Source organism: Diospyros lotus, chromosome 15 (assembly GCF_014633365.1).
Source record: "Diospyros lotus cultivar Yz01 chromosome 15, ASM1463336v1, whole genome shotgun sequence".
NCBI classification, from domain to species: domain Eukaryota; kingdom Viridiplantae; phylum Streptophyta; class Magnoliopsida; order Ericales; family Ebenaceae; genus Diospyros; species Diospyros lotus.
Window position 1 is genome coordinate 23,829,298 of NC_068352.1, and position 11,784 is coordinate 23,841,081.

An 11,784-nucleotide genomic window follows, 5' to 3' on the forward strand; every position below is an offset into this window, starting at 1 on the left:
ATGCTGTACAAACTGCACGTTACCAAAATTTCTCAGTTGCAAGCGTTCAGCCCGAGATTAGAGGAGATTGCATATACGCACACACAATGGCTATATCTGAGATGGAGATCCGGTTTTGATTAATATCATGTTTATATATATATATATATATGCAGTTGTTGAATTAAGCCAGTTGGTGTAGGTCTGATTTTTGATTGATTTGGTCCTTTAGTGAATGAAGATCTGGAGGTAGCATAGCATATTGGCTTATCAGGGTGAAGACCAATTTCACAAGGACTTTGCAAGCTGTCAGTTGAAATTACACTAGTATAAAGCCTACTAAAATTCACCAAAGTAGGAAAGAAGAAAATAAAATATAATCAGGATTCCTTAAAATATACCAGTTAGGGCCGTGTGTCTAATAATCTATGATCTGTATCCCAGAACAAACCTTTGATTGATGTTTGTACAATTGCTCTAGCTAGCAACTGGATGACTAGAATTGGCTATGACTATGCTAAATAACTGAAACTAGCTAGGCTGGAACCTCTTCAAAGTTAACTAACCTCAAGTCGGGATTTACCTATTCATGAGTTCTTCCGATCGAGTCCCAAAAGGCATTATTAGTTTTAGCATTGTTTGGCCCTGAGAGAGACAGTATAAGCTTGACATTTTTCCCAAGTTCCCATCGATAATTTCAGTGGATCATCAGTTTCCAGGACATGCATACACCACCAGCTGGGGGCACAGAAGCTAATTTAACCAATCTTTAGGCATGGTGACATACTGCTTGGACAATATTCAAGATGACAATAATGGGAAGGGAAAATATATATATATAGGCCTAAAGCTGCTCTGCTATTAGGTTCCTTGAACCAATTTGGCGAAAGAAGTTAATTCCAGTTGTCAATTTGGAGCTTTAGTAAACATACAACTGATTTGTGTCAATTGTTTTATCCATGCTTATAATATTTAATTATAAGTATTAAAACTCCCATCCTCTAATAAATAGGGATAGTATTTTTAATTAGATAGATGCACAAATATTGTCTAGCCTCTCTTCTATATGGCTCGTTATTTTTGTCTAGATTAGTTTTAATAATTTTGTCTTGTGACTTCCAAAACATAATAGATTGACCTAATTAAGAATTAGCTCCACATAAGAGTGTTTTTTATAATTAGTTTCTTTTATAAAACTAATTTAAAAATGATAGGAACACTAATTATAAACTAGCTAGAATTTGGAGTTTGATGCCACTGTTTATAATGGCATTCAAAAATCACTTATTATATATAGTTGCCTACAATTACTCTATACAACTCACAGCCTTAAATATATATATCAGCGCCTCACCTAAACTTTTGGCCCCATATATATCTCTCATTACTACTCAATGCACATTAGCAGGCAATCCAAGTCTGTGTTTGTACCCGTCAACTGAATCAACTTTCTCGGCATTATGTGACCAATGATATATCTAATCAAAAAATTTCAAACAAGCTAGCTACTTAAATTTTTAAACATTTTAAAAAATTTAGTCCTTTTAAGAAACGTTATCATATTTATAAAGATCAAGATAAATTTATCCGAATGATTTGAAGACTATTTGTTAACAAAGGTCATTATTTTCAGCAAACAGTAATTAATGAATAAATTTAATTTATTTTCTGTTCAAATGGTCAAAACATGGAATTCTTTACTAATTTACCATTTTAAAAAATGACAACACCACCACCACTTGCAAAATAAATTATACTTGGTTGTATTTTGTTTCTCTTGTGATTGTATGACTATTACCGATTATATTAACTAAAACTTTAATATATTATAATCCCATTCTTAGAGCACCCTTTGAATCCTTATTCTTAGCAGGTTTGATATATAAATTATTCTAATGGAGCTGAATAAGAGTTGGATTAACATATCGAACAGGCTAGATCCTCGATACGAACAAGGAATTCAGGAGTTCATTCAGTTTGCCTATAGACATAAGTCTCCTGAGGCAAGCATATATTGTCCGTGTATTAAATGTGTTAACAGATATTTTCATAAACGAGATGTTGTGGAGGAACACCTCATTCTGAATGGGTTTGACACTAATTACATAATATGGACGGTTCATGGAGAGTTATATGTGCCTCATCATAGTCGAGAAGAATTTCAAGATCAGGAATGTAATATTGGAGATGATATGGTGGGAATGATACATGATGCACATGGAGTTCCCATAAACAATGTTGGAAGTAGTGAAGAAGCTACGAGATTTTATGAATTGTTGGAGAAGGCAGAAACAGAGTTATGGCCTGGTTGTAAGAACTTTACGACATTATCGTTTATTGTTCGTTTACAACACTTGAAGGTATTGGGTGGGTTGTCGGATAAAATATTTGATATGTTGCTTGAGTTGTTGAATGAGGCATTTCCAGAAGGAGTGTCATTGCCACGATCATATCGAGAGGCTAAGAAATTGAGTGAGGATTTAGGTTTTAAGTACTATAAGTACGATGCATGCCCTAACAATTGTATGCTCTTTTGGAAAGATGCATCAAAGTTGGACAGATGTACTTTTTGTGGGGAGTCAAGGTACAAAGAATACGAGGTGCACGTAGACGATGATATAACGAAGATGAAAAAAGTCGCTTCTAAACAAGTACGACACTTTCCTTTGATCTCGAGACTGCAAAGATTGTTTATGTCTAACAAAACAGCATCGTTAATGAGGTGGCATGAAGAAGGTAGAACAAAGGATGGTATAATGAGGCACCCTGCTGATTCATTGGCTTGGCAATCTTTTGATGAACAACATCCGAAATTCGCTGAAGATAGTCGCAATGTTAGACTTGGGTTGGCTTCTGATGGGTTTAATCCGTTTCGAACAATGACCATTAGCTATAACATTTGGCCAGTTGTGTTAATGCCATATAATCTACCACCTTGGTTGTGTATGAAACAACCTTACTTCATCTTGTCTTTATTGATTGATGGACCTCGTGCACCAGGAGACAATATTGATGTGTTTCTGCAACCGTTGATTCAAGAGTTACAAGAATTATGGAGCGAGGGGATAGAAACTTATGATGCTTCAAGAAAAGAAATGTTTCACATGCATGCAGCATTGTTGTGGACGATTAATGATTTTCCTGCGTATGCTAATTTATCTGGATGGAGTACTCGAGGAAGAGTTGCTTGTCCTTGTTGCATGAAAGAGACGGAGTCCAAATGGTTAAAACATGGTGGTAAGTTTTGTTATATGGGTCACCGTAGATTCTTGGAGGACATGAGTCATCATTTTCGGTTAGACAAGAAGAATTTTGATGGAACCATTGAGAACCGTGTTGCTCCTCCTCAGTTATCTGGCCACGATGTATTCAAAGATGTTGAATTTGTTAAGAAGATGTATGGAAATCGTGAGAATTCTGGCACTAGTGTTGGGAGAGGAATGGGTGGTTGGAAAAAACATAGTATATTCTTTGAGCTTCCATATTGGCAAGACAATTTGATCCGACATAATCTCGACGTCATGCACATTGAGAAAAATGTTTGTGACAACATAATTTGGACGTTATTAAATGTTTCAGGTAAAACAAAGGACAACTTGAAAGCACGTCTTGATTTGAAAGAACTAGGGATAAGAAAAAAGTTACATCCTGAAGATCGTTTGGGTGGGAAGAAGTATTTACCTCCTACATCTTTCACATTGAATCGAGAACAAAAACATGTATTTTTAAAAGTATTGAAAAGTATAAAATCACCCGATGGATTCTCATCAAACATATCACGTCGTGTCCAACTCAAAGAACACACAATGAGTGGACTTAAGAGCCATGACAATCATGTTTTGATGCAACATTTGCTTCCATTGGCAATTAGGAGGGTGTTCAAGAGGAAGTATGTCAGTAAAACTTTGATTGAATTATGCAATTATTTTAAACAGTTGTGTTCTAAAAACATTACAGTAGACGAGTGTAACCAATTGAGGTCACGCATTATATTGGTGCTCTGTCACCTCGAGAAAATATTTCTACCGAGCTTCTTCAATATAATGGAGCATTTAGTTGTTCACCTGCCTGACGAAGTCCAAATTGCGGGACCGGTAATGTTTCGGTGGATGTATCCAGTCGAGAGGTATATTAAGCCATGATTTTTTTTTATTTGTGAATTTGTTTGTTCGTTTTTAAGTAAATATTGTGAATTTACTTGACAATGTAACTTATCATGTAGGTTCTTATTGACATTGAAAAAGTATGTAAGGACTAGAAGTCATCCAGAAGGATCTATTGCTGAAGGTTATTTGGCAGAAGAGTGTTTGACTTTTTGTGCAAGGTACTTGGATGATGTGGAAACAAAGTTTAATAGGCCGGTTCGAAATTATGAGGGTGCACATGGTCAACCTATCCCAAAAAAAGGGAAATTAGTCACATTGGATGAGATTTCATTGCAACAAGCCCATCGTTATGTGCTAGCAAATTGTAGTACAATTTCGTCTTATCGAGAGTAAGATTATTATAACTTAATCTGGTTGATCAATTTTATTTCATAATAAAAAAAAATTATACTTTAATTTCATAATTCCTATCATTTGCATACAATGCAGGACACACTTACAATCCATTAGATTGGAAAGAAGAGGTGCTAGCAATCGTGAAATTACACAAAAACACCATGAAAACTTCCCATTATGGTTTCAAAAACATGTAAGTGATGTCTTAACATGCTGCCACCACACCCTAAACATCCATATCTAACCATCTTAGAATTTGCATATATTTATTTGCGTAACGAATTATAAACATGTTACAAAATAGGTTTATGAATTGCAAGTAAGTGGTCACAATGTACCCAATGAAGTGAAAACATTAGCTGCTGGGCCTCACTCATGGGCATGGAAGTATTCTGGGTACATCGTAAATGGATTCAAATTCCACACGAGGCGTCGAGAAAGGAGAAGAATGACTCAAAACAGTGGAGTATTACTAACTGCAAATACTGAAAGTTATGCTAGTTCAAAAGATAAACGTCCTATCAGTGGTGATGTTACCTTTTATGGAGTCCTAACAGATGTTGTTGAGATACGATACTCTAACGAATTCAAATTTGTTTTGTTTAAGTGTGATTGGGTTGACAATAACAGAGGGATGAAGGTTGACAGTTTGAATTTCATAACTGTAAATTTTAATTGTTTAATGTATCAAGAGAATAAACCAACAGACGAACCTTTTATACTTGCAACTCAAGCATCACAAGTGTGGTATGTGGCTGATCCTCTTGATGAAGAATGGCACGTTGTCATGAAGATGACACCTAGAGATTTGTATAACATGGGTAAAAGAAATGTGACAGGGAGTTGTGATGAGGAAGATGCTTTAATTAGTAATCATGTTGAAATCAACAATGATCAGTCCTTACATGCAGAGTTAGGAGAATCTGATGAAGACTACTCTTCTGGAGAATCTGATGAGGATGGTATGCTAGTTGATATATCAGATGACGACGACAATTCCATTCCTTATACTGCACATAGTGATGATAATGATTTCTAATATTGAAGTGGCATGTATATGTCTTCCTTGCATAATATTTAATGATGTGGTATGTATATATGTTTATGTTTTTAGCTTTTTATGTTTTGATTTGTTATTTTTGTTTAACCTAAATTGATATGCTAACAGATTGTTTTTTACATTCAAATCAATAATAGGCAATTACACTGATGGCACCTAAGAGGCAGACTCGTTGGCCAATTGGATTCATGTCACGTAGTACAGATTCACACCACAATGATTCACAATCAATTCCATCCCATCATCCAACCCCAAACCCAGTCCCGCCACATCCCCATCATCCTGAAGAGGACTTTATCCACTCACAATCCAACTCCCAAAACTCACATAGTCAGCAAGGTAAATACCAAAAATTTATATGAACGATAATAAATTATTATTCTTTCCTAATTCAATCTGAATTTATTGTGTTATTATGTTTTAGCAGGTACAAGCTCCATGTCATCTACTGCCAAGAAAGGAAGAGGAATATCAAGACAAATTTCAAAGTGGGGAAAGGAAAAGATTCATATTGAATTTGATGCTGAAGGACAACCAGTTGGGGAGATGGCAACTAAGTTGGAAACCCAACTAGGTGTGATGGTAAGGAGTATTGCTCCCCTTACATTTACTGATTGGAGATCACCAGGGATGGAACCATATAAGGAGCGCATCTGGCAAGAGGTCTTGGTGAGTAAATAACGTCTCTCTGATTCTTAGTTATTTGACTCTAAACTTTTATACTCTAATAAGGATATCATTGTAGGATAACACTGATGTACCTACAACATGGAGATCAATTTGCTTGCAACATGCTTCCAAGAAGTGGAGAGAATACAAAGCCACCTTGAAGAGGCATTATGATTGCCATGAGACAGATGAGGCTCGCCTGTCAAAAATACCGCCTGGGGTGGACCCAGAACAGTGGAAGGTTCTTGTGGAGTATTGGGGATGTGAGCAAGCACAGGTATGTATGATTTATGTATGGGTGGATATATCAGATGGATTCTCTATGCCTAGTTCTAATATCATATTACAAGTAGGAACGTAGTGTGACAAATCGTGCCAATCGAGATAAGCAAAAGATGGGTCACACCAGCGGTAGGCGATCACATCCTCAGGTTAGACACCAGGTAAGAATAGAATGGATATTAGTTATATATATTTATTGATAATTTAATTAGTAATGCCTAAACTTTAAACATTTAATATATTTCATATCTTATATATGTTTTTAGATGACTATTGAAAGTGGAGATGAGCCAGATAGAATCAAGCTCTTTAGAAAGACACACACCAAAAAGAGCGGAGAGATAGTAGACTCTACATCTTCATATATAATTGTATGTATTTTTAAAATTTGAAAGTTGTAGATATATTTTGTTTCTTTTACTTGTCGACTGATGTAACTAACTTGTGAAATGTTTCTTGAGGAACAAATGGATGAAAGGTTGTCACAAATACCCACAGATGAACAAACCCCAGATTCGGTAGAAGATGTCTTTACTCAAATACTAGGCAAAGATGGGCATGGCAGGGTAAGGATGGGAGGACTTGGAACATGCCCAACTAAGGTTAGACAAAGACAACAGTATCAAGTGCCTCAAGAGCAATATGACCAAATGCGTGCGCAAATTACTGCCGAGCTAGAAGAAAAATTTCAAGTTCAAATCCAAAGTCAAGTTCAAATCCAAGTTCGTGCAATACTTGAGGCAATGGGACATATACCACTAGCTCCAGACAATACACCACAACCGAGACAGGTATGTCGTTCATTAGTGCATTTGATTTAAAATTACATGTTTACTATATATATTAACTAAACTATTTTGAAATATAGCCATCTTCATATGCTAGTGCTTCTGCCACACATGCAAGCACACCATCACCCGAAGCTGAATGCGCTGGATTATCGATACCAGAATGTGATCATCATTTAGAGGTAATTCGCTACCAAATAGTTAATATACTTCAAAATCAAATGCACTATTGATCTTGCCCAATTCCTTGCAAAAACCAAGCCTGCCACTATTAAAACCCATTAACTTTAATCATGCTTTGATAATCTGTGCTTGTGGAAATTTGGTAATTTTGATTTGTTTATTTGGCAATTGGATTTCACTTTCGTTTTGGTTTGGATGGAGGGGCTGAAGAACACACTTTTAGTTTTCTGCATTAATGTGATGCTGTTTATGTTTTGCACTTTTCTTTTTGGACTGGTCATTGAAGTGGCGATTTTACCAATTTACATGGATTTGGAAGTTCAAAATTAGACTATATTAAGTTAACTTTTAAATAGTACTTATATTTTTTAAATATAATAAATGCATGTATTTAAACACCCACAAGTTCTGTTTATGTTTTCTTCACAAGGATTAACTCACGCATTTATTTTTAGAAGTCAGGGACAATTTAACACTTTTGAATGAAATTTCAAATTAACCAATGTATTTGGTTTTAGTTTTACCAGTTCATGAAAAAACAAGTTCTGTTTATGTTAATTTGAATGAAATTTCAAATTAACCTATTGACTAGGTTGCTTTGGGTGGAGGGTTAGTCTTGTAATCCTTTGCTCGGCTCTAGTGAGCTAGCGTTAGTCTTTGCATCTGTGCTTGGTGCATGCTCTCTTCCGGGGCAATCTTCTTCTTGGTGGTTGTCAATGCTTTGGTCTTCATTTACTAAAAAATGAACACAAAATGATATAATTTTTTTAAAATTTTAATTTAATGTACAACAAAGATAGAGAACATGGCAAGAGTACTTGATTTTGAAGGAGTAGAGAGTGAGGACAAAGCAAACTGAGCGTGTCAATGTGTTGAGTGTAGCCATTGCCAATGCTTTTGTGCAGAAAAAGAAGTGGATTTTGATTTCTGCCTAACCCTAATCCTAACCAAGCAATTGTAACAGTTGCAACGTTGGATTGATCTAGTTTACCAATAAGCATAAGGTTGTCTACAAACATCAAATATATATTTGAGTATGACACCCTTGCGGTTAGGCCTAATTTAAGGCACCTCCTTTTAATTTTCAAATATTATGCTAGGTATCTCAAAGATTTAAAAAATGGTAATACACAACTATTATATTAGTAAATAATTTTATCTTAGCTGCTAATGTATATTTCCTTCTTTAATACAAATTTTCATATTCACACGCTTAAACTTTTACAGTCACCAAATAATTGCATATGGGAGTTGTCAAAACCATAAGAGGGAACTTCACATGCTCCAGTTCAGCTATTTAAGTGGATTGTTTTTGCTTAAAACAAGGTTGAATGTTGAAATGTTTGAACCCAAGTAAACTTGTTAGCAGAACCAGTTGCCAAATTTAAAAAAGTATTTGCTCAGTCCAGTTATTGGAAACTTTATAACAATGGAAAACGTACTGTGTACTATCTACATGTTCCATTCCTCTCCTAGTAATAAACAGCTCACCTCTTCTCCTTTAATCTGTTTCAAGCTTGTGGTACTGATGATGTTTATATATCTTTTGTTCAAATTTAAAACTAAAATAATTTACCATTCACATGGAAGAAACAGTTTAATTAACAGAATGATTTATAGTTGTGAAATTGAAGTTTATATCAATACACTATTGCCAACAGCCCATTGTAAGTTTGAAATTTATGTTCTTTTTGAAACAGCAATAACAACATGACTTTGCCGTTACTGTTTTACAAATTTTGTATAATATGCAATGTTTATCCCATTATTATTGTGTTTATTTCTGTGTTACACAAAACTGTATTATAAATTATATTGTTCATTATTGATAGGGGATAGAGTGGGTAGCCCATTGGAGATGGTGTTGGGATTCAAGATTTCTGTCCCACCAGGGCACATGAGTAAACAACGAATGGGGAGCACAAAAATTGAAAATTAGCACCATCCCTATTTAAAATTACAGGATAGAAAGCATTTGGTTTCTTATTTAATGAACTAATAGGCAGTGATTCTGAATGGTCCTTGGAGATCAACTGCCTGTTTGATTTTGTTCTTAATTTTCACGTATTCATTTTTAGTTTAAGTTTTCAAATTTTGTGTTTAGTTTTTGTTTTCAGTTGGAAAAATCAAAACTGAACCTTACTTTGTTCTCATGGATACTCATGATATTATATACTAAGTAATTCTTATTATTCTGTATGATCAGATTAGTGAATTTGTTCACTTGATGAATAGACGAATACCTCGCCACATTGTTGCTGAGGCAATTATTGTGTCCATTGATCCGACCAAGTCTGTAGGGGGAGTAGAGCTAGGTAATGAATTTGTTGAAATTAGTATTCAGAAAGTGCTTAAGCCTTTATATCCATTGCCTCGACAATTTTCTGGGATGCGTGTTTTGAGGGATGCTAATAACAGTAAAACTACGATACCATGGAGGGTCTCAGATGTAAGTGTTTTTATATATAGTTATGCAATTTTGATCATGTTTTATGCAATTTCATAGTTAATGTCCATACTTATAAATCTATTGTTTTTCAATGCAGATCGAAAAAATATGATATACAATTTTGGTTGGAGCAGCATGGTGGTGTAATAAATAGTTATCTGAGGTCACTTGGACATGTTTTAGTTTAGGGTTGATTTGTATGTATAAAAATGGTATTGTGTAATGAGACGAGATAAGATCGATCTTTTAAAATTGTAATGGTATTTAAATAGACGAGATAAAATGGTTATACTTATTGTGTAGTGGGTGAATCTTTTAAAATTGTTGGTAGTTTTTTGTTATACAGGTTTTGCATTTTATTAATGTACGGTGTATAGGCTGTTAAAAAAAATTTTAAGATTACCGGCGGTTTAAAAACCGCCGGTAATAATGTTTTTGGAATAGAATTACCGGCGGTTTTAAACCGCCGGCAAAGGAAAAAACTCTGCCGGCGGTTTTCAACCGCTGGTAATGTTATTTTACCGGCGGTTTTAAACCGCAGGTAAAAATCATTACCGGCGGTTTTTAAACCGCCGGTAAAATTAAAACTTTGCCGGCGGATTTCTAAAACCGCTGGGAATTCTTATTTTTACCGACGGTTCAACAAAACCGTCGGTAAATTTTTTTTCCCGGCGGTTAAAAACCGCTGGTAATATTTTCCGACAGAGGTATTTCCGGCAGAATAATTACCGCCGGTAAAAATTTTACCGGCGGTTTTTTTACTTTTTCCGGCGGTTTTTTAACCGCCGGAAAAACTCAAATCTCTTGTAGTGCGCTCTGCGCTTCTTACAGCCCAATATAGCTCAGCTTCCATGATCATCATGATGGCCCGCCAGAAAACTGAGATGTTAAAATCTATTAATCCTTAAGCTTTTGGGCTTTCATTGTTATCGGCGTCGTCTCCTATCATCTCTCTGTATCTCGATTCATACAATCGAACCTCAAATCAAATTAATAACAAGAGGGTGTTTTGGTAGGCAAGCTAGTTTTTTGAAGAAAAAAAATTAATCCTTATGTATTTAACTTGAAGATAATAATGGTTAATATAAATAAAAAAAATAAGATATAAAAATTATTTTATTTTTTTAATATATTTATTAAATTTATCTAGCAATCGTTCAAAAAAAAACCACATCACTTCTTAAATATTTTATTTTATATATAAATGTTTATTAATCAAAATCATAATATATGTTATACTTTTGTTACAAAGCATAATTCATTGTGTTTTTTATTATCGTTAATTTTTAATAAATTTATTTATACAGATGAAAATAGCATTCCTTTTTAGTCATTTTATAACTTTTCACCATTTATAAGCTTTTCTCTTATAAATATATAATTTTTTAATTAATAATTAAAAACATATTTTATCCAAACACTTTATTAATTTAAAAATATTCTATAACTTAAATATTTTTTTTTTTAAAAAAAAGCCTAGCCAAACAGTCTTAGAGATTGGGTCACATGATTTCACTCAAAATATGATTTTGAAGTGTAGTAAATTGGATGAAACTTGAATCGACATGATAACAATAGAAATCAATAAGGCAATCTTTGTTAAAATTAATAAGATAAAATTATATTAAAATAAAATTAAAATATTTTTTACACTAAAATATAAAATAATTAAAATAAGGATGAAAAATATTTTAAAATTTTTATTAAATTATTTATTAAATTTTTTAGAAGGTATTAGAAGGTATATGAGTTATTTTTTTTTTATTTATAAGGTTCAAGATAAATTTATTTGAAAAAAATAAATTTATTTAAAAAAATTTAGATAAAAAGACACGTTATTTTTTTATTATTGTTAAATAAATTTAATAAATA

At 33.8% G+C, this 11,784-nt stretch overlaps 1 protein-coding gene across 1 annotated transcript; it reads left to right on the forward strand.

Moving 5' to 3' along the window:
* Positions 1 to 1,874: 1,874 nt before the first annotated feature.
* Positions 1,875 to 5,520, forward strand: LOC127791645 (uncharacterized). The gene is made up of 4 exons (XM_052321624.1): positions 1,875 to 3,652; positions 4,202 to 4,303; positions 4,575 to 4,674; positions 4,786 to 5,520. Exons 1-4 carry the CDS (start codon positions 1,875 to 1,877, stop codon positions 5,518 to 5,520), a joined length of 2,715 nt encoding a protein of 904 aa, XP_052177584.1.
* Positions 5,521 to 11,784: the final 6,264 nt, after the last annotated feature.

What these genes read in the sequence shown, in the direction of transcription:
- LOC127791645 (XM_052321624.1), top strand. Translation starts at nt 1,875, where the DNA reads ATGGAGCTGAATAAGAGTTGGATTAACATATCGAACAGGCTAGATCCT. An exon ending in GATCGTTTGGGTGGGAAGAA is followed by an intron (nt 3,653 to 4,201) that starts GTATTTACCTCC and finishes CTTATCATGTAG; the next exon opens with GTTCTTATTGACATTGAAAA. An exon ending in TGTTTGACTTTTTGTGCAAG is followed by an intron (nt 4,304 to 4,574) that starts GTACTTGGATGA and finishes CATACAATGCAG; the next exon opens with GACACACTTACAATCCATTA.